General features: G+C 37.8%; 2 protein-coding genes and 1 non-coding gene across 10 annotated transcripts; 1 reads left to right on the top strand and 2 right to left on the bottom strand.

Annotated features, from left to right (window-relative positions):
• Positions 1 to 93: 93 nt before the first annotated feature.
• LOC143849625 (vesicle transport v-SNARE 13-like) lies at positions 94 to 23,071 on the top strand. 7 transcript variants are annotated; one of them, XR_013235734.1, is made up of 7 exons: positions 1,938 to 2,068; positions 6,161 to 6,508; positions 6,650 to 6,788; positions 6,877 to 6,993; positions 7,074 to 7,173; positions 8,047 to 8,375; positions 9,564 to 9,699. XR_013235734.1 is itself a non-coding variant. In XM_077358715.1 (7 exons), exons 2-6 carry the CDS (start codon positions 6,420 to 6,422, stop codon positions 9,746 to 9,748), a joined length of 630 nt encoding a protein of 209 aa, XP_077214830.1. In that variant the 5' UTR covers positions 1,938 to 2,068; positions 6,250 to 6,419; the 3' UTR covers positions 9,749 to 9,750; positions 18,396 to 18,524. The 7 variants fall into 7 exon arrangements, 6 of the variants coding, with proteins under 6 accessions (XP_077214828.1, XP_077214830.1, XP_077214829.1 ...); XM_077358715.1 differs by lacking the exon at positions 8,047 to 8,375 and adding an exon at positions 18,396 to 18,524 and having other exon boundaries at positions 6,250 to 6,508; positions 9,564 to 9,750; XM_077358714.1 differs by lacking the exon at positions 8,047 to 8,375 and adding an exon at positions 18,396 to 18,524 and having other exon boundaries at positions 9,564 to 9,750.
• Positions 10,273 to 27,057, bottom strand: LOC143849624 (cation/H(+) antiporter 15-like). Of its 2 annotated transcripts, XM_077358708.1 has the most exons (4): positions 16,103 to 27,057; positions 14,315 to 14,665; positions 13,380 to 13,627; positions 10,273 to 10,750 (listed from the first exon to the last, which is right to left on the bottom strand). In XM_077358708.1, the coding sequence occupies exons 1-4, from the start codon at positions 16,478 to 16,480 to the stop codon at positions 10,450 to 10,452; spliced, it is 1,278 nt and encodes a 425-aa protein (XP_077214823.1). In that variant the 5' UTR covers positions 16,481 to 27,057; the 3' UTR covers positions 10,273 to 10,449. The 2 variants fall into 2 exon arrangements, with proteins under 2 accessions (XP_077214823.1, XP_077214824.1); XM_077358709.1 differs by lacking the exon at positions 14,315 to 14,665.
• Positions 25,850 to 25,939, bottom strand: LOC143852150 (small nucleolar RNA SNORD96 family). The gene has a single exon (XR_013236715.1). It is a non-coding gene; the product is annotated as a small nucleolar RNA SNORD96 family (small nucleolar RNA).
• Positions 27,058 to 27,950: the final 893 nt, after the last annotated feature.

Genomic DNA, 27,950 nt, shown 5'->3' with positions numbered 1-27,950 from the left:
CACCTCAGACAATTTAAATGAATAAGACAAAATATGTTGAAAAGTGAGCCTCTGTTACTTGTTAATTTCGGATCCTACTTAGCCATCCAAAATGCGCCCATGGATCTCCTTATGTGTTTAGATCCTATCCAGGTTCTGACTGCCTGCGTCCATTGAGACCCCAAGACGCCACCTCAATGTTCAACTTACAAAATAAAGAGAAACAAACAGAAGAACAAAATAAACTGAACACCAGAATCTCAACAGAGGAGGCAAAATCGAAGAAACCCATTTCAGAAAGCTTTCAAAACTTTTCTTTTTCGATCCCCAAAAGCTCATATTTTTCCAAACCCATTTCAAATCCTTCAAAAGTTAATCTTTTTCGATACCAAAACCTCATTTTTTCTAAACCCTTTCTCTCTCCACACTTGTTTTCTCTCCACCTTCATTCGCTCTCTGGAACAAAAGGTGAGCTACTTTCTCTCTCTAATTTGACAGCTAGGGTTTATGATAAGCATGAATCGAGATTTTTTGTAATCATGTAAAACCCTAGAAATCTATAGATCTCACAGGGAGGATATGATTTGCATTCCAAAGGATCATCTCCTTCGCAATGATCGTGGATTTCTAGGGTTTCCTATTTACTTTATTTTATTATTTATTCGTCTGGGAGCTTTAGTAGATCTTAATTATTTGAAATTTTCCTCAAATTATTCTCCTTTGGAAGCTTTCTGTTGAATTTCTTCGTTTAATATGAAAAGATCGCGGGATTTCTCGAGATTGGCATCGAGCGTGAGGCTTTGGTATCAATTTTGTTGGGGTTTAGGCCTTGTTTGTTTTGGATTTTGAGAACCGATTGTGAGTTCAAAATTGATGATTTGACTCAAAATTAAACACAAATTTGGGAAACATTTAGCAACATTAAACCATATTTCTTTCCTTTCGAATCCACACAAACAAGACAAAACATGGATGCTGTAACCATAAAAGGTTTTGAATCCAAAAGAAGCAAGAAAAGAAATTCTAAAATATTAAGTATGCATTCCACAGAGTATAGAACTTGATTGAGTCTCCATAAATTGTCTCTTTGATGCCAAAAAGACCACTCTGCCATACCAACCAAATCCTCTTCAGTATCCAACAAATTTTAAATTCCCTGGTGAAGGAAGTTCTGTTCTCACTGCTACATCACACTATGGTTGCATAGATAATAAGCATTCTCCTCTATTCTGCAAAGAACCCACATGCTTGGGAATCTTAGTTTCTTGTGGTGAAGATGATTGGGTGTTTGAATGTTAGCTGCAAAGATTACATTGAACTTCCATTTCAAAAAAAAGAAAAAAAAAAAGAAAAAGAAAAAAAGAATACATTGAACTGTTGGTACTCCTCAATGTCATGTCTAATGCTTGTATGTTTTCATTTAAGTAGCTTAAAATGCTTTTATTTGGGGAGAACAGTTTCTTTTCCTCGATTTGGAGCAATATCTTTTAAGTTCATTAGTTTCCATTGTGTAGGTTCTGTGCTTTGATTTTGTTACATTGGACAAGCAAAACCTATTTTAACTTACGAGTAGAAGTACTCTAAAGTCTAAACTGAAGATATCTTCCTTACATTTGTTCTCTTCTTTACTTTGATTTACCATTTACTTTGGAAAGAGAACAATTTTTCCTTTGTCATCTTTGGATTGGGTGCATTTGGATGTAAACCCAAAATGCAAATTGGGTGGACTCTGAGCCTTTTTAAGTAGCACTTTATGTTTTTTCTGCATTCTAAAAATCCCCAACTGCAATTGGGTAATACAGACAATCATATCAATCCAATACATTCATAATGCCACTGTACTTGGTTACGGTGTGGGCACTTTTTCTAGATCATTGGTGTTCAATGATTAATTGTTTAGATATGGGTTTCTTGTATGATTTGACTGAAATTCAATTATATTCATTTATCTATCATACAGGATACTTTTGTGTCTAGTACGAGTTGTTGGCCACGATGAGTCAGGTATTTGAAAGTTATGAGCGCCAATACTGCGAGCTTTCTGCAAATCTGTCTAAAAAGTGTACATCTGCTAGTATTCTTGATGGAGGTAAGAATACCACTTTTTCCTGCCCATCGTTGTTGTAACTTAGCGTAATTATGTGAGTTCCCCTTTGTCTTTCCATTGTTCCGTTCCATGTCATTTGTCAGTTAACTTGACTTTACTCTTTGTTTTTTCAAAATTAGCTTCGAAATTGTAAAGATTGTAAACGTTGTTTTTCTTTCACGTCTTTATATGTTGGCCAGTGAGATGATATATCTACCTGTCAATTTTGACTTGGCCTACCGTATGTTTATATCGATTTCCTGTAGAATGGAAATTATGCTACCTTGATAGGAGAGCATAAACACGTCTTCCATTACCGACTGATTCTGGTTTTGTAGTCAGGAAATGATCTTTTGCACACGTATGTTATAATTGGTCATTTGCTTTTACTATGGCTACTCCTGCAACTTGCTTATGTACATAACTAAGTCATTATAATCAGTGTTTCAAAATGTGGATGCGGGTCAAAAATTAAATCCTAGTTGACTCGGCACGATGCGGTCGGGTACTCGGTTGATGCGGTCATAATTCAGGAGTCAAAGTAGTTTTGATTGACTTATCGTAATCAAACTCAAATTCATATTAATTGTAATTCCAATTATACCTCCAAAATCTTGTAAATCTCTACAAGGGCAAAATGCGGACTCGGACAACAACGCTGCGAAGTTAAAAAGGAGTCGACTCGGGGAGTCCATGATGATGCGGGGGAGTTTTGAAACTATGATTGCAATAGCTTTTATTCATATGAATGAGAATATCATCCTACTCTTCCCCTGAACTTTCTTCCCACTTCTCTCTTCCCTGGAACTTTCTTCTCTCTTTTTCGTCTTTGTTTTCACATCATCATTGTACAAGATTTTACATAGTATCAAAGCATCTGACATCTAGATCACATAAGGACACGATTTGATCCAACGACAAACGTACATCTTCTCTTTCTATTTCTTTCTCTTCACTTTTTCTTCCCATTGTCGTTGAGACCTTACTTTCTTTTTTCTCAGCCTATTCAACCCTATTTTCACCTTTTTATATGTTTTTTTCATCCTTTTTGTTCTTTGCATCCTAATTCTCTACTTTCATATAATATTTTTGGAATATATCCCTGCAAAGGGGTAGATATTCCGGTCTCATCCCTCCCTTCTCCCCTTTTGAAAATTGTAACTCGGGATTCTTTGAGAATTCCCTTCATTCAGGTGTAATTCTTTCTTTGTTTTTGGAATATATTTGGTAGGGGCCTGCCTAACCCCAGCTTACCCATCAAAAAAATATATAATATTTTTCTCCGCCTCCTTTGATTGTGTTGTATGGTGGGTCTTTTTCGTTTCATTTGGGGGATTATTAACAATTATGTTACTTTTGTTTTCATCTTCCTTACTTTTTTTGATTATGCATTATGATCATGTTCAAATGCTTTTTCCCAATGTTTTTTTTTGAATGGTAGCAAGCTATAATATTAAGGAAGGGGAAAAAAAAAAACCCCGCGAACGAGGTGGTCGATGCAACCGAAGAGAACAATCAAAGATGAAATCAAACAGCTCCAAACTCTCCTTGGATACCCCCTCATTGGCTACCCTATCAGCACCACCATTGACTGACCTCCTGACATGGTTGAATGAATACTTGAGTCCCCCACTCGATCATTGATCGTGTCAAAAAAGGGGACAATTCTCCATTGAGCCAAACATACTCTCTTCAGAAGAATGATGCCCTAATGCGGTGCTCTCTAACCTCCATTTCAATGGAATCAATGATCCCTATGGGTCCTAAGAATGCCCATCTCATTGACCTGTCTCGTCTCTGAGATCCGGGTTTCCCCAACTAGAACCATCGAAGTTGAGCCTTATGCAACCCGAGGCAAGTGGCTTCCATTCCTACGATATCAAGCTCCCCTGCTCTGAACTAAAGCAAATCTCCTTCCACCCGTTCCATAGATCGAATGCAGACACAAACTTGAAGCATGGAATGGTCTTCACCCATGAGATAGTTAGGGGGGTCACTTTCAAGAGTAGGAAGTAGGCAATCTTCACGGAACCTCTAAATATTCGAGCATTCCTCTCTTTCCAATATACCCATGTTGTTGCTAGCAATGATACATTCCACATCATCTTTCCTTTTTTTCTTCAGGGTACCAACGGCCAATAGTTCAAGAGGTCAATGAGCTTGGATGGGAACACCCAAGACATACTAAATCTACCCAAGATTCTATTTTACATCTCCCTGGCCACTTTACAATGTATGAACCTGTGATCTACCCTCTCCCCGACCTCAATGCAAAAGGCACAGTGGTCTATAATTGGCATATGCTGGTCACGCAGGTGATCCACCGTCTGTATCCTGTCAAGGAAAGTGGTCCAAATGAATGCACATATCATGTGTGACGCCTGGAATGCCCACACTTTGGCTACTCGTGAAGGCACAGGGCTAGGCACAAGCCGATGATAGAATGATTTTACAGTGAACTCCCTAGAAGAATTCTAGATCCAAGCTCTCTATCCTTGCTGTCCTCTTGATTTGGCACCCTTCTAGCATCTCAATCAACTTGGCCATCCCTATGTACCTCTTTATCAAAGAAATTTCTTCTGAAGTTCATCTTTCATGAGACTCTGCCGCCTCCACTCAAAGCATTCTTTCACTAAAGTCTCCTTGTTCTCTGCCACTACTAATAAGTCAAGAAAAAGCTCCTTCAAAGATGACTGATCACACTACTTGTCGAGCCAGAACCTTATTTGATCCCCTGAATACACTCTTAACCGAATCCCTTCAGAATTTTTTTTGTCTTTGTCTTATTATATCCTTAGAAGCATGAACCTTCTCTCGGGGTGCCGCTTCTATCTCGGAACCTCGATTTGGCGCTCCTTAAGAAGGAGCTTCCAGGGAGCGCGACCCCAGAGAGACGAGAACCGCTGTAATGATGCTCCCAGCCTATTTCTTTTACTCTATAAGTCCCACCATCATCAACTTCCCTACATCAAACTCCTCCAACTCTTCAAAGTATTTCATTACAGCAAGCACAAAGGCTTGTGCATCTTCAGAAGGCACGAGGAACGAGTGCACACAAATGAAGATGGTGAAGATGATTAGAAATTAGCTTTTAGATGTACTTAAATTTTGAAAGATACGTATGAAAATGGTTAGAAACTATTATTTTTTGATGTACTTGAATTTTGAAAGATATATAAAGAAAATATTGCATACATGCTCCCATGGTGCTCCCAAACTTAGACTCTTCCCCACCCCGCTTCGTGCTTTTATATCCCTCCAAACTGTCACCCTGTGCCAACAAATTCGGCAAGGTTGGGGGAGGGAAGTGTTCTTTAGAATATTGGGCATAAAGGACACATAGGAGGTGAATCAGGTTGAAAGTTGCCAAAAAGTGGTAAAATGCTCTCGAAATCAATTCACTTGAGTAGTCGCCAAGTTGCCAAAAAGTGGTGAAATGCTCTCGAAACCAAGAGAGTCTGTATTGCCGTAGCATTGACTGCAGTACAGTAGCAATTCTAGTTGATTTCAATTATTAGAACTAGTTCACTAACCCATAGTTTATTGAGAAACATGTATTATTGTTTGAGGATTGGTTTGGTGGCTTGCGCGACCTCCAGAAATTGTGCTTTTCATGTGCATAGTGATGGATCAAGTGGTGTGTCCCACATGGGGCCGCCCGTGGGTAAGAATCTCAGCTAACCTAATGATCCTACGTATCGATATCAGTGGGCTGAAAATGGGTCGAACATAACTGGTTAATAGTTCATGTTGAATAGAAGAACAACATTGAGCAAATTCTTCTTGCAGTGCCAGTCACAGCTCCCACTGTCCGAATTAGCATTTTATAGAGATTTCTCTGATGAAACTTGACATTCCACATCAAGTATTTGGTGGGAAGTAAACACATGGAAAACTATGACACCATACATCTATTCCATTGCTGTGTTATAGTTTTGAAAAGCATTTATATGTAAGACAGCTATCATGATAATTAGAGCTCTGCAAATTTCAATTTTTACATTTTTGCATGATATTTTATTAATTTTCTTCTGTGATCTACATAGTACCATGACTTTTAAGTTCTCATCTTTATTCCATTTGTCTTAAATTCAGGCTTGCAACTTCAGCTTTTCTTATACTGATGCTTTGTTTGGGTACTTGGTTTGCCGTGACTTCATCTTCTCTTGGATCTCAACGGCCAGGTGCCTATTGTCTTGAAATGTACCTATTTTAAAGAACCCTGCCACGATTATCCGCTCTTCTTTGTGGTGCACAACCATTTAAATCGATCACATGATGGCTTATGTAATGTGGAGTTTGAAAGACCAAGACGGACAGCATATGTTTCAGTAATCATTTCAGTCTTATTACAATGGCTTCTGAATTGGCATATTATGTGTGTATCCTGCTCTACCTTCATGGTCTTGTTCTCTCCTGCCTCTCTCTCACTCATGAAAATCTGTTAGTTTCTTAACTCAAAAATCTGTAGCATTTATTAGTACTTATTGTGCAAGTGCTTATTGTGTATCTCTAGTAAGTGCTTATTGTGTATTATTTTGTACTGGTAATTAGAAAGATGTTTTCTACTTAATGATGTCACAGTATCAATGTCAAAGTACTGAATGTTGGGGAGGAGCTATGGAAGGAAACTTTCCCATTACAAATGGGTCGTCGCCTTTATCAACTACATGGATTCAAAGCATCCACGTGGTATGAAGTGAAGATATCATATCCAGCTTCCGTATGTATCATTTTTTTATTCGATCATTCTTTTTTTTTTTCCCTCATATTTTCTTTATGAAAGCTTACTCAAGGCTATCGAACAATAGATACCAGTTAGCTTTTCAATTCAACTGAAGCGAGACAGATCCGAACTTTGGTTGAACATGAATCGCAGATTGCTCAATACCGATAAATTGATTTTCAAGGCTGATAGTCTTGACCTGGTTAGTATTCATGTCCAATTTATATATTTTGTTATATTTAGCAAGATTTTCTTGCCTTGTTCTTAATAATCTTCTTGCAGCACTCTGATCACAGTGAGATGTATGTTCTCGTAACTGTGGAGCCTGCTGGGATTGTTGCAAAGCCCGTACGTGAAAGAGAGTTTGTCATATTCAATATTGGTAAGCCGCAATTATTTATTACTAGTGGTTCAGCATCTGCAAGTGGGTCTTCTGCATAAGAACACATATATGCTCTACTTGCACATAACCCCACATATTTAGGCCGTCATGAAGATGAATAAGTGAAAGTGGAAATACAGTGTGAAAGGGGTTTTTATTCTTTTTCATGCATGAGTAACAGTTATTGTCAATGACGTAACACGCTAACTAAACCTATGTCACGAATATCTCTGATATTTTCAAAATGGGAAGTGATATATCCGCCCCTTTTGATTACATGGGACACCCAGGGCCATTGTACATGGCAATCAGCCTCATTGAGTCCTTCTGACATGAAGTACATCAGCCCCTCTGCAGTAATTGATACATTGCTGCTGGGTGTCCCAACTCCCAAGTAATCAAAAGGGGCGGATACATCACTTCCGTTTCAAAATAAAGCGATTTTATCGCGGCATTTTGATAAAACGACAAAATCTCAAAATAATTCCGAGAATTTAAAAAATACAACGGTATTTTCATTTACCGTGATAATATCACCATAATATCATAATATTTTTATAATATTTTATATTTTATATTTTTTTTCTTAATTTATAAATTTATAAAAAAATTATTTTATCATTTTTTCCCCGATATAAACCCGAAAAAAAATGAAAAATCATTAATCTATCCCAACATTTTCCCTTGCCGAGAAATTCCCGAGAACGATATTTTTGACACAGGACGAGACTAACTGAATTCACTAGCAACAATAGTTTATTATACATGGTAATATGGTTATATTTAGAAGCTTTCACTTAGATATCTAGATTGTTGTTGCTTGATGGTAGATTTTTTCTTTCTTTTTTGAAAGATAATGACTTTATTAAGCAGTAATTAGGTTACATTCAAGGGGACAAGGCGTCTCACCAACGCAACAATCATACAGTGCAAATAGAAGCAGGAATCTTCCCTCGGGGTGCCGCTCCTGACTTGGAACGTCGATTCGGCTCTCCTTAGGAAGGAGCTTCCCGGGAGCGCGGTCCTGAAGAGATGGAAACCGGTCCCATGGCGCTCCCAATCCACTTCTATTACTCCATTAGTAACCCCCTTACCAACTTACTTGCATCAAACTCCTCTAACTGTTAAAAGTACTTCATTGGAGCAAGCATAGAGGCAAATCTTCAAAAGGCATGGGGAAAGACGGAATGAAAATGAAGAGGGTTAGAAATTACTACTTTTGATATACTTAAATTTTGAAAGATTTATATGAAGGTAGTTAAAAATTATTATTTTTTATGTACTTGAATTTTGAACGACATGATAAATTTTTTTTTGAAAGGATTCATTTTAGCCGACCCCAACTAGTTTGGGACAAAGGCTTTGTTGAGTTGAGTTGAGTTGATGATAAAAAATAGGGAAATGATTTCAGCACAAACAAGTTTTGATGCATGCGCTCATGTATCTTGTGTTTTAGTATTTAAAAAGTTGTAAAAGGGTTATTATGTTTCCCAAAAAACACTTATGAGACAATGAAATACTAAAAGACAAGATACATGAGCGCATGTTTCAAAACATGTTTGTTCTAAAATCATTTCCCTAAAAATATTACATTAACGCTCCCACGACACTCCCAACCTTAGACTCTTCTAGACCCACACGCTTCCCCGCACTTGCTCCTGCTCCCGCACCGTCACCCGCTCCATGCTTCTATGAAACCCCTCTTCCATTACCCCTTGCTACAGCCCAGCTCTCTGACCCAAAAAACACAGTTGACCCCTGCCTGTTACCCCTGCTTTAGTATATTTCTGCAAACAGAGCTCAACCATATGAATCAAAAAATAAGTAAGAGCCCCATCAGTAATGGCAGCAGAAACTGCACCCCAAAAAAATAGTGCAGGATTGGTAGCAACTTGGGAAACAGTGGTACTGAGCTTGATGATGAAGCCACAAACCTGTTGATCAAGGTCCTGAAAAAATAGCAGAATATTTCAAACCAGATGATTGATCGTAGAATTTAGTGAAGGTTTCATTTCACTGCGACTGTAGTTACTTGATTTTGACACACTACCTTGCCTTTATGTTCTCCATATGCTGCTCCAAGAACTTGTATGATTTGCCAGGCTATTATGTAATAACCCTGATTTGTAGCTCATCTAATTTATAGGCTGAGATATTGCTTTATGCTGATCAGTTTTTACCGGAGACGATATATGGTTGTAATATAAACCGATAAAAAAACTGATAAGTTGGATGCTGCCGATTTCCTTGAACTCTGCTTTTGTTTTCACTGATGATCCTGTCTCTTTGAACATCTCCTTCCATTTCCTTTCACTTGTTTCTGTGACACAATTATATTGAAATGCTCTTTTTGCATTCATTTCTCATTCTCTTCCGTATGCAATGTGCAGTCTGTGATGAACTATCATTTGGGATCCCACACAAAGCTTGGTGGGTCGGAATCATGGCTATTCTCTGCTTGGGAATGGCATTAATTATTCCATATTTTCTTCCATCGTATCTTCTCCTGAAGAATCAAATCTCGCGATCAAGCAACCAGGATTTTCTGAAGTCCCCTTCACGTCGCCGGAAATAAAGGTTTTTGCCCATTCTGCAAACTGTATGTTGGCTTCATTTTGTAATCTTAGTTGACCATTTGTTTAAATGTTTCTGATACTAATATGATATGATTTACTAGAATCATAATTTGAAATATCAGCCAATGTGACAAATCTATAATATGTATGATTCTAAATGACTTCCGAAGTGGCCTTAATAATATCCCATCTCCAATTAAGATTAATTTATTTTAAGTTAATATTATCTATGAATGGGACATTAAGGTCTATGTGGGAGCCATTAACACTGGGGAAATTTCCACCCTCTTTCCTGCGAATAAACTTATTTTAAAGGAATGTCAAACAAAATTGGTTAAATATATCATTTCTTTTAAGATTATACTTGTCTTTTTTCTTTTTACAAGCCTAAAAACACACAACAAAAAGGGAATGCAGATCAAGAAGTTCTCTATTATCGAGATCAAGTCTCTTATAAGGAAATTTGATTACCTTCTAATGTTCATTGTACTTAAATTCACTTAAAAACAAAAATAAAAAGAAGAGGAAGAAAACATATACTAGAAAGCAAGACAAAAGGAAAATAACACTGATCACTGTTGATAAAGAAAAAGAAAAATTATGGGGAAACAAAAACATACACCCATGATCATTGTTTCAGCTCTAAATTGCTGAACACCAAAAATTGTAAGCTATTTGCAAAAATGAGAGAGAGAAAGAGCTAGCCAAAGTAGGAGCCTTGTCCTCTGTGCGGCATCCGGCGAGCGTTGTTGTTATTAAGGTACTGCTCTATCTGTTGCGAGGGGCTATCAGGCGTGCCCAGTACATCATTCGGAACTGCCCCAACGTACTGTTGTATCACCAGCACTGACACTGTTGCAGAGAAATCTGAGGACGCCAACAGATCCCCTATCGCCCCGAGCTCCGGGCACTCACTCCAGTCTGTCATCCCAGTTGTCAATGGCGACACCGTCCCCTGCCCCCTCCCCACAATATAAAGATCATTGATACTGTCCATACACCTGTTGGAAAAACAAAAATGGATGTGAATCAATTAATACGTCAACCCTGAATCACAGCTAATAGGCATGCTGCAATGCAAAGTCAAGTCTTTAGAAAAACCAAACAAAAATGAGGGTAATTTTTTTTTTTTCTCAAATTATAGTTTAGAGACATACTGTAATATTGCCTTTTGAAGATAGAGTACCAAATTGGCCTTAGGGCTTGTTTGTTTTGGACTTTGCGAACTGATTGCGAGTCCAAAACTGATCATTGGATTCGAAATTAAGTCCATGTTTGGCAACCATGAAAGTTCTTTCCATGAAATATTAGTTTATCAAGGGGTGGGAAAAACAGGAAAAGAAAGACCACTCAAAATAGAGTTTTTCTTTTCCCTAATTTTTAGCCACTAAACACATCTCCTTTTTTTTCCCATTTTTTGTTCTGTCCGACATCTTACTTTCACCTTCTTCTGGGAGGAGGACGACCATCAAAAAATCAGTGGAACCAAATAGTGGAAAGGGTGGAAAGAAGATTGATTACGTGGGAGCGAAATTTAGTTTCTTTAGGAGGGATGATAACACTAATTAAGGCAATCCTTGTAAATATCTCAATTTGTCAACTATCCGTATTCAAATGCCCAGTGAGTGTCGTGATCATAAACAAGATAGAAAAAATTCAAAGAAGATTCCTTTGGAGGGAGCAAATGATAAGAAGAAGAATTGCATCTGTGTGTTGGAAGGAGGTATGCAAACCAAGGCAGGCGGGCTTGGCATCAGAAGATGTGGTACTCCTAGGCAAGTGGCTATGGAGGTTTTGGGAAGAAAATCATCGTCTATGGGTGAAAGTAATTGAAGGAAACTACGGAGCACTACCACGGAGATGGGTATTAGATGACAAATTCCAACATGGAGGGTTAACAGTGTGGAGGGATATCCATACCAAAGGAACATATTCAATGAAGGTATCGGGTTTAGAGCATATTCGGGGGAGAGGATTAAGTTTTGGTTCACGCGTGGTGTGGAGAGGTCCCGTTGAAAGAGGTATTCCTAGATTTGTTTAATGAAATAGAGGACCAAGAGGCTTGGGTCAATGATTGCCTAGAGAGAGGGGAGGAGATATCATGGAAGATTGCTTTAAAAAGGAACTTTTTTTTGGACAGGTAGCTAGAGAGGACAGCAAGGCTGTTACCATTGCTAGCGTTCCTTTGGATCCAGTGCTCTTTTGGATCTTTCAGTGTCAAGTCATTCTATAACTTGATTGCATCAAATCCTATAGCTTCACTTGGATGACAGCTAAAGTGTGGAACATACTGGTTCCTCTGAGGGTGTGTGCCTTGTACTTGGACGACGGCTCTAGACAAGATCTTTACGACCATCTACGTAATCGACACATGTAGATCATAGACCCTTGTGTACACTGTGTAGGGGCAGGAGAGATAGTTGACCCCAATATTCCTACATTACAAAATAGCCAGGTGTGTGTGGAGTAAAATCCGAAGCACATTTGGTATGTTATTGGTGTTCCCAGCCAAGCTTTCAGAGGTAGTGGAAAGCTGGTCTTCTGTACCATGTTGTAGAAGAGGTAAAATCCTATGTACCATGGGGCAGAAGACGTAAAATCTCATGAAACGTGATATCTTAAGTCTTAACCACCATATTGGTATTATGGAAAGATTGAAATGCCAAGGTGCTTAGTGGTGTATCGAACACCCCTCATCTTCTATTCATAAAAGTACTAGCTTTGACCGTTGCCTTGGTTAGAGCTCTGCCTAGTTTTCTATTTGTCTCAGCATATGGTTTTTCGGCTGAGTATGGGAAAGATATGTAAGCAAGACAAGGCCGATCATCTCACGGGCTTGGGAGCCTCCTTGTAGCCGGTTCCTAAAGTTGAACTTTGATGGTTCTAGTTTGAAGAATTTAGGCTGACCGGAATAGGTGGCCTTCTAAGAGATGATGGCAGCGCCACGAGATGGGCTTTCTTAGGCTCCATTGGAAGCGCTGGAAGGAAAAAAAACATCATCTCCTCGTGACTAATCCCATCTCAATTCACACCCTCTCCTACTCTCCCTACCACCCTCTCAACACTTGCAACACTTGGTAAACTAATATTCCATGAAAAAAAATTCATGATTGCCAAACCTGTCATAAATCTAATTTGGAGTCCAATAATTAGTTTTAGATTCACAATCAATTCTCAAAATCCAAAACCAACAGAGCCTTAGTCTTGGTGCATAAAATTTGTTTTACGCCATTTTAGGTCAAAAGAAATGGATCCTTGGGGAGTTTTTAGTAGACCCAAACCAAAATAAAGGTAATTTTTTAAATTATTTTCTAAGAATTTAAAACACTTAGCTCGTGTTCATTTTGGATTTTGAGAATTGATTCTGAGCTGAAAATTGATCCGCGGACTTGGATTATTGGACTCAAAAGTGTGTCTAATTTTGAGTCCAATAATCAGTTTTGGGCTCAAAATCAATTTCAAAATCCAAAACAAGGGCATAATCGGTTTGGATTTTGAGAATTTTATATTCCGTCCCAAACTGATTATTAGACACAAAATTTTGTTTAATTTTAAGTCCGGCCAACAATCAGTTCTGGACATAAAATCGATTCTCAAAATCCGAAACGAACAGGATCTTAGTAACAGTACCTGATCGCTGCCACTGTTTCCTCCCCATCATTCACCACCTTCTCCATGTACACCACCGACTCATCATTCACATTCTTAACCCGAAACTCGCTAATAAAATCATCATCAAGCTGTTTCTCCTTCTCGTAATCCGTTATTACCATCAATATTTTTGCATCATCATCTCCAGCGGCTCCACCGCGTGTTCCCCCACAACCAACCGGAGCACCGTCAGACTCACCCCCGTACATGGACGAGTACGGCGATTCCTGTTGAAGTATAAATGATTAAATAACACCAACAGCTTGAGCTTTTGGAGTAATTGGTTGTTTCACATGGTATCAAAACCCAACAACTCCTTGATTTAAGAGCACGTTGGACTACCATGAATTCTTTTTTTTTCATGATAAACTAGGGTCTCAGGAGGGGGACTGGTGAGAGAGGGGGAGGGCGGGTGAAGTGGCTAAAAATAGGAAACAAAAATCAGGAAACTAGTGTCTCCAAGTGGTGAGAAGTGGCTGAATTCAGGAAACAAAAAACCTCTACTCAAAATAGGATCATCTTTTTCCTGATTTTGAGCCACTTCTCACCCTCAACGCAATCGTGCCGTCTCAAATCTCTTTCCTTCTCACACCCACCCTACCCCTCGTAGCCCCTTACTCACCATCATCTCAATCCCGTCATCTCAAATCTCTCTCCTTCTCCCTCCCACCCACCCAACCTCTTTCTCTCCAATTGGGGACTCTAATTTATCATGAAAAAATTCCCGGTTGCCACACATGGCTTAAAAATCAAGTATACGGCAAACCCAAAAGAGGGGCCACATGTGCCAAGTGTATGGCCAACTCCCCAAAATAGAGGGGCAACACGTGAGGGGAAGTGTTTAAGTATAAATGATTAAATAGCACCAGCTCTAACAACTTAAGCTTTTGGAATAATTGGTTGTTTCACAATACCACGGTTAAGGACTGCACCGAAACACCCGTAGATTGCTCGGCGTAGTTATGGAATGCGTTCGCAATGTGGTCGGAGTTCTCTTCGGTGTCACCGCTGGGCTTGCCAGAATTGTGGATGATCACCATGGCCGACGCTCGGGCGGTGAGTTCCACCAAGTGAAGGGTATATAAAAAAATTGGAGATTTCTTTGATGGGTATGAAGCTTCAACTAGGTTGATGATGGTGGGAACGTTTCGGGGGCTGTGGATGCACGCCATAAGCCGGAGCTCGGTGTTGGGTTTCAAACCTTTTATTGTTCGGTGTTTGTAAGGGAGGAAGTGCTTGGTCGGACGGTAGACCGCCATTACTACCTGTGTAATCATGCCCGTCATTATCACCGCAGTGAGCACCATGACCGCGAATGAGGACTCGTCCAAGTTCGATGCAAAATATTGTGTGTGATTTTCTAGAGTCCATTGCAAAAAGCATTTCGCCAATGGTATGTCGCATGTCAGAGCAACCACAAGGCTCACTTTTCAGCATATTTTGTCTTCATTTACGAGGTGGCTGCTTTGACATGCGACAAACCATCTGCAAAATGCCTTTTGCGATGGGCTTTAGCAAATCCCATATTATGTATTCGGAAATGATATAAGCATTCAGCACTGCAATGTTTTGATACTTGCCGCGGAAGTTTCCTGTCTTTTTAAAGGGCTGTCAAAAGGTTATTACAGTTCCCAAAACACTCACAAGCCCTTTAAATGCTAAAAGAACCTTCCGTGGAAATATCATAACATTGCAGTGCTATATCATTTCCCTATGTATTTTCATGAGTGTCTTTTTAAATATTACTAAAAAACCATTATAAATAGGGAAAATTGTTCGTGAGCTCGAGCTCATATAAGCTTATATGAGCTCGAGTTCCCAAACACATGGGTCCCACATTTTTTGTGGTGATCCAAATCAATGTGTACCAAAAATTCAAGTCCATTGGATCATCCTAACCCCTCTAAAAGTGGAGGACATAAATGCGCAGATTTGTCGACAAACAATGTCTGTCAATTTTTCCCTCCACTTTTAGATGGATTAGGTTGGGTAGACACCCTATCTATATAAAGGCCTTTCAAATGAATGCCCCAAATATTGTGGGACCTATATGTTTGTGGCACTTGAGCTCATATAAGCTATATGAGCTCGAGTTCACAAACAGTTTTCCCAAATACATATACATAAATGAACAAAATATAAAGGGAAACGATATCAGCACAACCATTTTTAATAATTTCACTAACTCAGCTTGCCTTTTCTTTTCTATTTGGCTCCTGAGAGTTTTTTTGGGACTAATAATCTTTGACAGCTCTTCAAATAATGAAAGAAAGGATGGGTTAGTCAATTATTCAAGCGAAATGATTTCAACACAAACATGTTTTGATACAAGACGCTCATGTTTCTTGTCTTTTAATATTTAAAGAGCTGGAAAAGGGTTTTTACGGTTCCCAAAAGCACTTAGATGACAATTAAAGGCTAAAAGACAAAACATGAGCGCATGTATCAAAACATAGTTGTGCTGAAATTCAAGAAAAATATTTTGACGGGAAATTATTTTATTTTCATCATTTAAAGGAAATTCATCTGATTATGGTTAATTTAGAGTGATATCATCATAAAGTGAATGTCGTGCTAAAAAAAAAATTAAATAGGATTAGTTCAAGTTATCTTTTTGTCTGTGTGTAAAAAAAGTAGAAAATTTTAGAAATATTTTTCCTTTCCAAACTTTTGAACGTGACTCTCAAAGAAAAGTTATATACCTTTTGGTCTCTTCCAATGTTGAGGACTATCATTTCAATAAGGCCTTTGGTGTTCATGAGCATTCCAAGGGTGAAGCCTTCCCTGAAAGGCATTTTGTAGAAGAATGCAACAGCCATGGTTCCCACCACCTTCCCTGCAGATGCCAAGATGATGACCAGTAACAGAAAAGCCCATGTGGAGAAATCGCTAAGCAAATATACATTTGTTCTCAAACCACTTATGGCAAAGTAGAGAGGCAGCAAAAGGCCAGACACAAAGTCCTCTAACTTCTCCATCAAAGAAATACCCAATGGCCCATTGGGTATCACAAGCCCAAACACAAAAGCCCCAAAGATAGAGTTGATCCCAAGTGCATCTGTTATGAACCCACAAGTCATCACACCAACCAGATAGCACACACATAGAACTCATTCACAGGCTCCCCTTCCGGCGTCCAAAATGCGCCCATGGATCTCCTTATGTGTTTTAGATCCTATCCAGGTTCGGACTGCCTGGGTCCATTGAGACCCCAAGACGCCACCTCAATGTACAACTTACAAAATAAAGACAAGAAACAGAAGAATGAGGAAGACAATAACCCGCAAAATAAACTAAACACCGGAATCTCAACAGAGGAGGCAAAATCGAAGAAACCCATTTCAGAAAGCCTTCAAAACTTTACTTTTTCGATCCCCAAAAGCTCATATTTTCCCAAACCCATTTCAAATCCTTCAAAAGTTAATCTTTTTCGATCCCAAAACCTCATTTTTTCTAAACCCTTCCTCTCTCCACACTTGTTTTCTCTCCACCTTCATTCGCTCTCTGGAACAAAAGGTGAGCTACTTTCTCTCTCTAATTTGACAGCTAGGGTTTATGATAAGCATGAATCGAGATTTTTTGTAATCATGTAAAACCCTAGAAATCTATAGATCTCACAGGGAGGATATGATTTGCATTCCAAAGGATCATCTCCTTCGCAATGATCGTGGATTTCTAGGGTTTCCTATTTACTTTATTTTATTATTTATTCGTCTGGGAGCTTTAGTAGATCTTAATTATTTGAAATTTTCCTCAAATTATTCTCCTTTGGAAGCTTTCTGTTGAATTTCTTCGTTTAACATGAAAAGATCGCGGGATTTCTCGAGATTGGCATCGAGCGTGAGGCTTTGGTATCAATTTTGTTGGGGTTTAGGCCTTCTTTGTTTTGGATTTTGAGAACCGATTGTGAGTTCAAAATTGATGATTTGACTCAAAATTAAACACAAATTTGAGAAACATTGAACCATTTTTCTTTCCTTTTGAATCCACACAAACAAGGCAAAACATGGATGCTGTAACCATAAAAGGTTTTGAATCCAAAAGAAGCAACAAAAGAAATTCTAAAATATTAAGTATGCATTCCACAGAGTATAGAACTTGATTGAGTCTCCATAAATTGTCTCTTTGATGCCAAAAAGACCACTCTGCCATACCAAACAAATCCTCTTAAGTATCCAACAAATTTTAAATTCCCTGGTGAAGGAAGTTCTGTTCTCACTGCTACATCACACTATGGTTGCATAGATAATAAGCATTCTCCTCTATTCTGCAAAGAACCCACATGCTTGGGAATCTTAGTTTCTTGTGGTGAAGATGATTGGGTGTTTGAATGTTAGCTGCAAAGATTACATTGAACTTCCATTTCAAAAAAAAGAAAAAAAAAAGAAAAAAAAGAAAGAATACATTGAACTGTTGGTACTCCTCAATGTCATGTCTAATGCTTGTATGTTTTCATTTAAGTAGCTTAAAATGCTTTTATTTGGGGAGAACAGTTTCTTTTCCTCGATTTGGAGCAATATCTTTTAAGTTCATTAGTTTCCATTGTGTAGATTCTGTGCTTTGATTTTGTTACATTGCACAAGCAAAACCTATTTTAACTGACGAGTAGAAGTACTCTAAAGTCTAAACTGAAGATATCTTCCTTACATTTGTTCTCTTCTTTACTTTGATTTAGCATTTACTTTGGAAAGAGAACAATTTTTCCTTTGTCATCTTTGGATTGGGTGCATTTGGATGTAAACCCAAAATGCAAATTGGGTGGACTCTGAGCCTTTTTAAGTAGCACTTTATGTTTTTTCTGCATTCTAAAAATCCCCAACTGCAATTGGGTAATACAGACGATCATATCATTCAATACATTCATAATGCCACTCTACTTGGTTACGGTGTGGGCACTTTTTCTAGATAATTGGTGTTCAATGATTAATTGTTTAGAAATGGGTTTCTTGTATGATTTGACTGAAATTCAATTATATTCATTTATCTATCATACAGGATACTTTTGTGTCTAGTACGAGTTGTTGGCCACGATGAGTCAGGTATTTGAAAGTTATGAGCGCCAATACTGCGATCTTTCTGCAAATCTGTCTAAAAAGTGTACATCTGCTAGTATTCTTGATGGAGGTAAGAATACCACTTTTTCCTGCCCATCGTTGTTGTAACTTAGCTTAATTATGTGAGTTCCCCTTTGTCTTTCCATTGTTCCGTTCCATGTCATTTGTCAGTTAACTTGACTTTACTCTTTGTTTTTTCAAAATTAGCTTCGAAATTGTAAAGATTGTAAACGTTGTTTTTCTTTCACGTCTTTATATGTTGGCAAGTGAGATGATATATCTACCTGTCAATTTTGACTTGGCCTACCGTATGTTTATATCAATTTCCTGTAGAATGGAAATTATGCTACCTTGATAGGAGAGCATAAACACGTCTTCCATTACCGACTGATTCTGGTTTTGTAGTCAGGAAATGATCTTTTGCACACGTATGTTATAATTGGTCATTTGCTTTTACTAAGGCTACTCCTGCAACTTGCTTATGTACATAACTAAGTCATTGTAGTCAGTGTTTCAAAATGCGGATGCGGGTTAAAAATTAAATCCTAGTTGACTCGGCACGATGCGGTCGGGTACTCGGTTGATGCGGTCATAATTCAGGAGTCAAAGTAGTTTTGATTGACTTATCGTAATCAAACTCAAATTCATATTAATTGTAATTCAAATTATACCTCCAAAATCTTGTAAATCTCTACAAGGGCAAAATGCGGACTCGGACAACAACGCTGCGAAGTTAAAAAGGAGTCGACTCGGGGAGTCCATGATGATGCGGGGGAGTTTTGAAACTATGATTGCAATAGCTTTTATTCATATGAATGAGAATATCATCCTACTCTTCCCCTAAACTTTCTTCCCACTTCTCTCTTCCCCCGAACTTTCTTCTCTCTTCTTCGCCTTTGTTTTCACATCATCATTGTACAAGATTTTACATAGTATCAAAGCATCTGACATCTAGATCACATAAGGACACGATTTGATCCAACGACAAACGTACATCTTCTCTTTCTATTTCTTTCTATTCACTTTTTCTTCCCATTGTCGTTGAGACCTTACTTTCTTTTTTCTCAGCCTATTCAACCCTATTTTCACCTTTTTATATGTTTTTTTCATCCTATTTGTTCTTTTCATCCTAATTCTCTACTTTCATATAATATTTTTGGAATATATCCCTGCAAAGGGTAGATATTCCAGTCTCATCCCTCCCTTCTCCCCTTTTGAAAGTTGTAACTCGGGATTCTTTGAGAATTCCCTTCATTCGGGTGTAATTCTTTCTTTGTTTTTGGAATATATCTGGTAGGGGTCTGCCTAACCCCAGCTTACCCATCAAAAAAATATATAATATTTTTCTCCGTCATTTTTCTCTTTTCTTTTCTCCATCCATGGAATTCCTTGGCATTTCTCCATCTTAAATTGCAAGTTTTTTTTCCTTCAACCGATCACCTTCTCTTTTCCCTGCTTACGTGCACCTCACATTAGTTAAGGCTCACATTAACATAACAAAGGGCCCAGCCATAAGTTAGGTGCATTTCAGCACCTGAATTTAAAAATAGGCGCACATAGCATCAATCCCCTCTATCATAAAGCCCAAAACCCTAAAGAAATTTCCGCTATTCTCTCTTGTGAAATCCTAACCAAATTTCCACTATTCTCTCTTGTGAAATCCTAACCCTTGGAGTTTTACTCACAAGTTTGTCGCCCTTCTCCTTTCATCCTTCAAATATCTGTTTTCTTCCATTCGGTTCTTTCCTTAGCCACTCAATGGCATCTCTTACCTATTGTCTATCTTCTTTTTTTCGAACTATCTTTCTCCACTCCTTTTCTGTTGCTTTCTCAACCAGTAACACTGAAGTGACTATGATAATTACCTACTTTTAAAAGGTTTATCCTTACCTATTGGACAAACCTTGTAAGATGTTTCTACCTCCACTCATACATATAACAAGCCTTAGTGATGCTTGAAGTCAATCTACTATGTCTAGTTGCTCTTCTTCAGCTGTCACGTGGGAGAATGCACTCTTAGTTTGGTGCGTTGTTGTAGGTGGGCATATTTTTAATTATATGATCTTAAAGAATTTTGATTTTCTATTTTATTGCACATGTAATGCATTGAGTTATTTGCTGACTTGGCATGATGATACCTTCTCCATGAACCAATTGTTAGGCCTCTTTTAGTATTTTGATTTTGATGCAATTTTTGTCCCCCGCTGACCAAAACCTTTAAGGATCAGAAAGAGAATTTCTCTGTTCCTTAGTTTCATACTCTAATATTTTCTTAACATTATTCTTTTATTTAATTTCACAGAACAAAAGAAGCAGAAAGTCTCAGAAGTAAAATCTGGAATTGATGATGCTGAGGCCTTGGTATAGTATGATAATTTTTATTTGCAGTTGACATTCACATCCCAATATTCACATGTGTTACAATCTCTCCTGAATTTGTCTAGATTCGAAAAATGGATCTTGAGGCTAGAAGTTTGCAGCCGAGCTTGAAGGCCACACTTCTTGCCAAGTTAAGGGAGTACAAATCTGATCTCAACAATTTAAAAAGTGAAGTTAAAAGGATCACGCCAACTAATGCTAATCAGATTGCAAGAGACGAATTGTTGGAGTCAGGAATGGCAGATACAATGATGGTATGTCAGGGCCATATTTCCCTCATTTTCATGCTTAGTCATTTTATATATTTTGTGAGGGTTAACAAAAATGTTTCTCCATCAACTAGAAGTGATTTGAGGACTGCTTGGTCTCAAGAACAGTACACACTTTGATTCCATTTACAATGACATTGCTGATATTCATGGTTGCTTGATGCAAGTTCAAGTTTCTTAACGCACTAGATCTTCTTGGTGTTTGCTCTACTGACCCAGTTAGATGGTGCGATCTGCCTTTCTCCATGCTGGTGCAATGGAATGTACTTTATTTTAATTCAATTCCACATTTATTTGATTATAAAGTCAATTTTAATACTTGAACATGATACAGTAGTACAAATGTGCAATTTATGATTTAAAGGAAAAGTCATTGGTTTCCTTCTGGGATAAAGAAAAAATATTGGTTTATCAATCTAGAATCAGTGACGTGTGGATGCTCGATTTGGACCATTCATCTGAAAGATTCTACCATAGGAGCTGTAGCTCAAAATGTCACTGATTTGATAATTCTCCGACTGGAGTACATTTTACTCTTTTAATGTTGACAAATACTCGTTTTCTTTTATTACTGTCCATTTACAAGGGATAAAAATTCTCTATGTTTGTCTTCACTATTAACATATTTGGAGCCATCGGTCTGTCATCCTTCTAGCTGTAAACTCCAAGATTTTTCTGCATTGTACTTATGGTAATAATCATCCTTCAGTTGGTAAAACTACTTTTGTACCGGTGGATGATGCAGGTGTCTGCTGATCAAAGAGGAAGGTTGTTAATGTCAACAGAAAGATTGAACCAGTCTAGCGAAAGAATTAAGGAGAGTACAAGAACCGTGCTGGAGACAGAAGGCCTTGGTGTCTCTATTCTTCAAGACTTGCATCAGCAACGCCAGTCTCTCCTGCATGCCCATAACACAGTGCGTATTTCCATGCCTTAAATGTTTTACATTATGGTTTCTTACTGTCATAAATCTTGGGTGTTTGATGTGTCTTGTCCTGTTTTACTCAACTTGCTACCTTTATTACATGGATTGTTTTGAATAAAGTATCCTTATTGGACATGTGTTGGATTCCAATACTTGTGATTCACTACCACACTTCTAGATTCATTTACTCTATTTTTTCTCTAAGTACTATGGCAAATTTATAGTTATCACATGTTTTGAGTTTCATTCATCTAATAATGAGTTATTTATGTGAAAATAAAACATTGCATTTACTTAACCTACTAAAATTCTCAATATGTAAAAGAATTCAAATTAGTTGAATCCACGAATCCGTTTTTGAGTTTCGCCGAATTTGACACTCGAAACCCGCATCAGATTTTGACACATCTGTATTCTGTACCCATGCAACACAGTTACTACTTATTTATCTAATTATTTGAATTGCACCCTTTTCTCTTTGATCTTTATTTCCTTGGATAAATTCTAAAACTAATAAATCTATCAATCGTTCTCTTTTCATTTCTGTAAGTTGGTCGAATCTTGAACAACCCAACCCTCTCTCTCTCTCTCTCTCGTTAGATGCAGGTGGATTGAATGTTAAACTTGTGTTAATTTGCAGCTCCATGGGGTAGATGAGAACATTGGCAAGAGTAAGAGAATCTTAACTGACATGTCAAGAAGGATGAGCAAGAACAAGTGGATCATTGGGTCTATCATTGTTGCCTTGGTCTTGGCAATTATCTTGATCCTTTATTTTAAGCTCTCTCATTAACCCCCTTTGTTGGACCTTATAATTGTCACTTTTTGTATTTCCCGATTGGTTACTTTGTATTATCAGATTGGTTTCCATGTCTATATAATGTTGAAAGTGTTACTATATACTGCCTACTTTTGCCTACTTTTTTGTTTTTATGTTTTATCTTGGACTCTGGCTTTGTTGGAGACTGCAGTTGTGTGTAAAAAATTTACTTGTTTTGAGTTCATTTTTGGGTAAATGATAACGAGGAAATCCATTCCATTGCATTCATAACTATCAAAGTATTCTAGTGCATAAAATATGGGGATGTGCATGTGCAATCATTTAATACTGGGATAATGTTGCTAAATGTTTCCCAAATTTGTGTTTCATTTTGAGTCAGATAATCAATTTTGGACTCACAATCGGTTCTCAAAATCCAAAACAAACAAGGCCTAAATCCCAACAAAATTGATACGATAGCCTCACTCTCGATGCCAATCTCGAGAAATCCCACGATCATTTCATGTTATAAGAAGAATTTCAACACAGAGCTTCCAAAAGAGAATAAATAAAAGAAAAGTTCGAATAATTAAGATCTTTTCATGTTGTGAAGTAGATGATCCTTTGGAATGAAAATCATATGCTCCCTGTAAGATCTATCTATTTCTAGGGTTTTAATGATTAAAAAAAATCTCGATTCATGCTTATCATAAACCCAAGCTGTCAAATTAGAGAGAGAAAGTAGCTCACCCTTTGTTCCAGAGAGCGAATGGAGGTGGAGAGGCAGGGATTCAAAAAATTGAGCTCTTTGGGATCCAAAAAGATGAACTTTTGAAGGATTTGAAATGGGTTTGGGAAAAATGGAGCTTTTGGGGATCGTAAAAGATAAGTTTTGAAGGCTTTCTGAAATGGGTTTCTTCGATTTTGCCTTCTCTGTTGAGATTCCGGTGTTTAGTTTATTTTGCGGGTTAATGTCTTCATCATTCTCCTGTTTGTTGACTTTATTTTGTTCGTTGTACATTGAGGGGGTCAAAATGGACCCAGGCAGTCCGATTACCATTATAATCCGAATCTGTATAGGATCTAAGATTCTAAACACATAAGGAGATCCATGGACATATTTTGGATGGCCAAGTAGGATCCGAAATTAACAAGTAACATAGGCTCACTTTTCAACAGAGTTTGTCTTATTCATTTAATTCGTCTGAGGTGGCAGCTCTCTCATGCAACACCCGGTCCATGAAATGGCTTTTGGTATGGTCACTAGCAAATCCCATTTAGGCTCACTAGCAAATTGCCTCTTTTATTAGAAGGGTTTTGCTAACGAGTTACCTTAATCCGTTTGGTTGCCGGAATTTTTTTGGTTCGTGAAACTTTACAAATAATTTAATACTTCTACACCTATTTTTAGATTTCTTTATAAAAATGTGTAAAATCTCTTTCGCAATGCACCTTAACGTTAGGGCACTCCTTTTGGGCTGCCGTGCATGCAAGTTAGCAGCCCAAAAATACAATGGGGCCCAATGAAGCCCGACATTGATAGGGTGTGCCCAGAAAATCTTCTTCATAGGATAATCTAACCCTTCAATTTGTTAGGTTAATCCTATGGAGTAATTTTCTGGGTACACCCTATCGACCTATCTAGCTATGTCAAGGCTCAACAAATAATTGGTTTGGATCGCCAAAATTATGTTAACCCCATTTTAATTTGGGCGCACATTCATGCACGGCCATTATTTTCAGACTTGGTATTATTTTCAGTATTTTGCCATTGTGTCTCGACTCTCCAGTCTTCATCTACTCAAACCTTTAGCCCCAAGTGCCTAACCTGATGCACCGCATGCATTACTGTGTACAATGTGATGGATTGTCCGATTTGAAATTGATATGTGAAGTAGGATTGTCCAAGAACACTTCAAATCAGATCTTTAGAACTTGATACTCAAAATTATTCATATGCTGTTCTCAACCAAACATGAAGCAAGTCCAATAACTGGAGCTTCCAGATAATAATGCGTTCAACTAGCAACAACTGTAATTCAAAGTCTGTAATAACCTTCAGCTAAAACCGAAGATGAATGAACAAGCAGACATTAAGCTAATTTTCTCAAAAATTTCTTCTTTTAAAGCAGATGAATTATGATCATATGGGATAAATCCACTTAAAGGTGAAATGCTTTGCCAGTCCAGCAACAAAAGATAATGTATGCTGGATCAGGTTCAAGAGCAGAGCACACGAACAGTCCAGAATGGAGATTCTCTTGCTCCTCGATTCTTACTCAAACTTTAATTCAGACCATCACCTTTGGAAGAAAATTCAGCAAAAACAGTAAATGCTGTCTCCATAGATGATTTTGAAAACAGAAAGTCATAGCTAGGAAAGAAGACGCTTGACCATTCTGGAATCCCTGAATTCCTTGACAAAAAAAGGAAGAATAACAGTAAATTGAAGGAAAAGTGAAGCAAAACCAACTCCCAACCCTTCTCCACAAAAATAGGCAAGGGACTTCTCCTTGCAAAGATGGAAAAAAACCCCCCACCAAAATACAAACCTCAAGATATAAGAACTAATACAATTCAAATTCAAAAGAAAACTAATTACAAAAGGGAGGAAAATAAGATTTTATATGCAAACCTTACAATGGAAAAAAACCATACTAAGCTACAAAGACATAAAAGAACAAGTAAAATACACAAAAAAACCATACTAAGCTACCTAAACTACCTTATCATGCCTAATACTAATAAATTTATATGGTAAAGCACAAGAGGATCTTAAGAAACAGATTATAACAACAATCGAACCAGGAGATTACCAAACAGGGAAGACAGAAATTTAACACCACTCTAAAAACAGGGAATAAAAAATAACAAAATTGTAGTAGTAGATGAAAAGCATGATTTGTTATTTCAACTGTGTAAGAGCCAAGAGGCAGCTTAACTATGACTGCCAAGGACAAAAAACAACAGGAACTTCAAACAGATTATCTAACTTTTACAAATTAAAAACAAGAATGACAGAAGTTTTAAAATACACAATCAAGACATAAATAGATAACAAGAGGCCTCAGAATTGCAGAATAACATCAAGGCTTCAAGAGCCATTCAGTCCCGAAAGATGGTGTTCTTTAATATGATATCATCATAGGCCAACAATGTTAGAGACTAGATGAATACCCATGACAATTCATGGGTAAACAAGGATAGGTCTTGCTGTAAAACTGATACATATAGCCTGATTTGCAATCTATTGTAATTCAATCAAATTTAAAGCCCGAAGTAAAAGGATTACAAGGAAACCAATACTAAAAGAATCCAGCCAACACATTAGGCTGCTGATAAAAAAATGTAGATCCAGTATCTCTGTACAAACAGGATTAAAAGAAAACCAAGAAAAAATATGAGGGATTACCTGATCAAATAAGGGGAGAATGGCAATGAAGAAATAAAATGAAAAAAGATAATGCAAGTCTATCACAGAGAATCAAAAGAGGATATAAAACCCAAGACAGAAAATGGAAAATTGAAACTGATTGAATCCAATGAAATTTAATTAACTGAAGAAAAATAGTGAAGAGAAAAATAGGAATAAAAATGTATGTCTCATGGCTAGTCCGAAGAGGTAATGGCAGCAACGCTGCTACTCAAGGCAAATGGAATATGAGAATGCTCTACAACGAGGTGGTCTTCAAAAAAAGACCATCAGCTCAAAGAGCTTTATCTGTGACGTTTTACTTTGGAATATACAAACACAATTTGTTTGCTCCAACAAGGTAAGGAGATTTCCAGCCAGAAAATCTTCCCCGTCACATTATCTTCAAAGACAGGCATATATACATATCTACATGGAACAAAACCCTAATAACCCCAAAAAAAAAAAAAAAAACCCTCATAACCCTTTAAAAAAAACCCTAATAGCCCTAAAAAACAAATCCCTGTAATAAAGCCCTAATAACCCTAAAAAAAACCCCTACTAACTGAAATATTAACCCTAAAACCCTAAAAATAAAGCTGAAGTCCTAAAAACCTAACCCTAGAGCTGAAAGGAAAGAAGAAAAGCAATGCTAAAAACCTAAAAACCGAAGGGAGATGAAAAATAACCCGTAATCCTAAGAAACTAATCTCTTCAGCGGGAGAACAGACAAACCCTAACCCTAACCCTAAAAGCAAAGGATTGCAAAGCAAACCCTAAATTTTGACGAGTTCGGAGAGGAATGGGACGGCTATATTTATAGAATTAAAGAACCTGTTTCTATCGTTCGATACTTATCGTACGGCTATGTTGATTAGGGAAAGAAACGCTTTGGGGACCGTTGGTTTATGAGATGAGCGGATGTGATTGTTTGTTGGCGCCGACTTTTGGTCGCTTGACCTAGCTGATGTTAATGACGAAAGTAGGTTTCTGATTACCGGACTCGGGCCTTACCGGACTCGGGCCTTCTTTTTTTATTGGGTCAGCTCCTCAGACCCAATAAGAATATGTTATGGGCTTTGATTACTTAGTCCTTGGATGTAGTTCATTCGCAAAAAGTATGGCCCATTATCATGGGCCCGACCTTGATGGGATGATCCTGGCACTTGATGCATTAAGCCTCATTTAGGGTTATGTGATAAAAAGCTGAGGCCCCGTTTGTTTTGGATTTTGAGAATCGATTGTGAGTCTAAAATTGATTATTAGGCTCAATACATTTTTGGGATAATTACATTTACACCCTCTCTAGTTTCTGACACATCCACTTCCACCCCTATAGTTTAAAACATGACAAATACACCCCTGTAGTTTCAATTTGTTTAAGGTTTGCTCCCTCAGCTGAAGGTTCGTCCATAGATTGAAGAGTTAAGATGATCCGATGGAGCTGATTTTTTGGGCACACCCTATCTATGTCAGGACCCATCAAATGAACGCTTGGATCATCCAAACAATGTGAGCCCACATTATTTTGATGATTTTTTGGTAGTGTTTGGATTCGGGTATGGGCCCACATTATTTGGATGATCCAAAGCGTTCATTTGATGGGTCCTAACATAGATATGGTGTGCCCAAAAAATCAGCTCCATCAGATCATTCTAACCCTTCAATCTATGGATGAACCTTCAGCTGAGGGGGCAAACCTTAAACAAATTGAAACTACAGGGGTGTATTTGTCACGTTTTAAACTATAG

The sequence above is a fragment of the Tasmannia lanceolata genome, unplaced genomic scaffold (assembly GCF_043159265.1).
Source record: "Tasmannia lanceolata isolate RefF3 unplaced genomic scaffold, GAP_Taslan_0.1 ptg000018l, whole genome shotgun sequence".
Taxonomy (NCBI): Eukaryota; Viridiplantae; Streptophyta; class Magnoliopsida; order Canellales; family Winteraceae; genus Tasmannia; species Tasmannia lanceolata.
This window is presented reverse-complemented; position numbering and strand designations above follow the sequence as displayed.

Bases quoted from the DNA above. Each gene is read 5' to 3' on its own strand.
- LOC143849625 (XM_077358713.1), top strand. From the start codon at position 1,975: ATGAGTCAGGTATTTGAAAGTTATGAGCGCCAATACTGCGAGCTTTCT. The intron at 20,816-20,898 runs GTATAGTATGAT...GAATTTGTCTAG, and splicing joins TTGATGATGCTGAGGCCTTG to ATTCGAAAAATGGATCTTGA. The intron at 21,088-21,847 runs GTATGTCAGGGC...TGGATGATGCAG, and splicing joins GAATGGCAGATACAATGATG to GTGTCTGCTGATCAAAGAGG.
- LOC143849624 (XM_077358708.1), bottom strand. From the start codon at position 16,480: ATGACTTGTGGGTTCATAACAGATGCACTTGGGATCAACTCTATCTTT. The intron at 14,666-16,102 runs GTATATAACTTT...ATGATTACACAG, and splicing joins ACATTGGAAGAGACCAAAAG to GTAGTAATGGCGGTCTACCG. The intron at 13,628-14,314 runs GTATTGTGAAAC...ATACTTCAACAG, and splicing joins CGGTGCAGTCCTTAACCGTG to GAATCGCCGTACTCGTCCAT.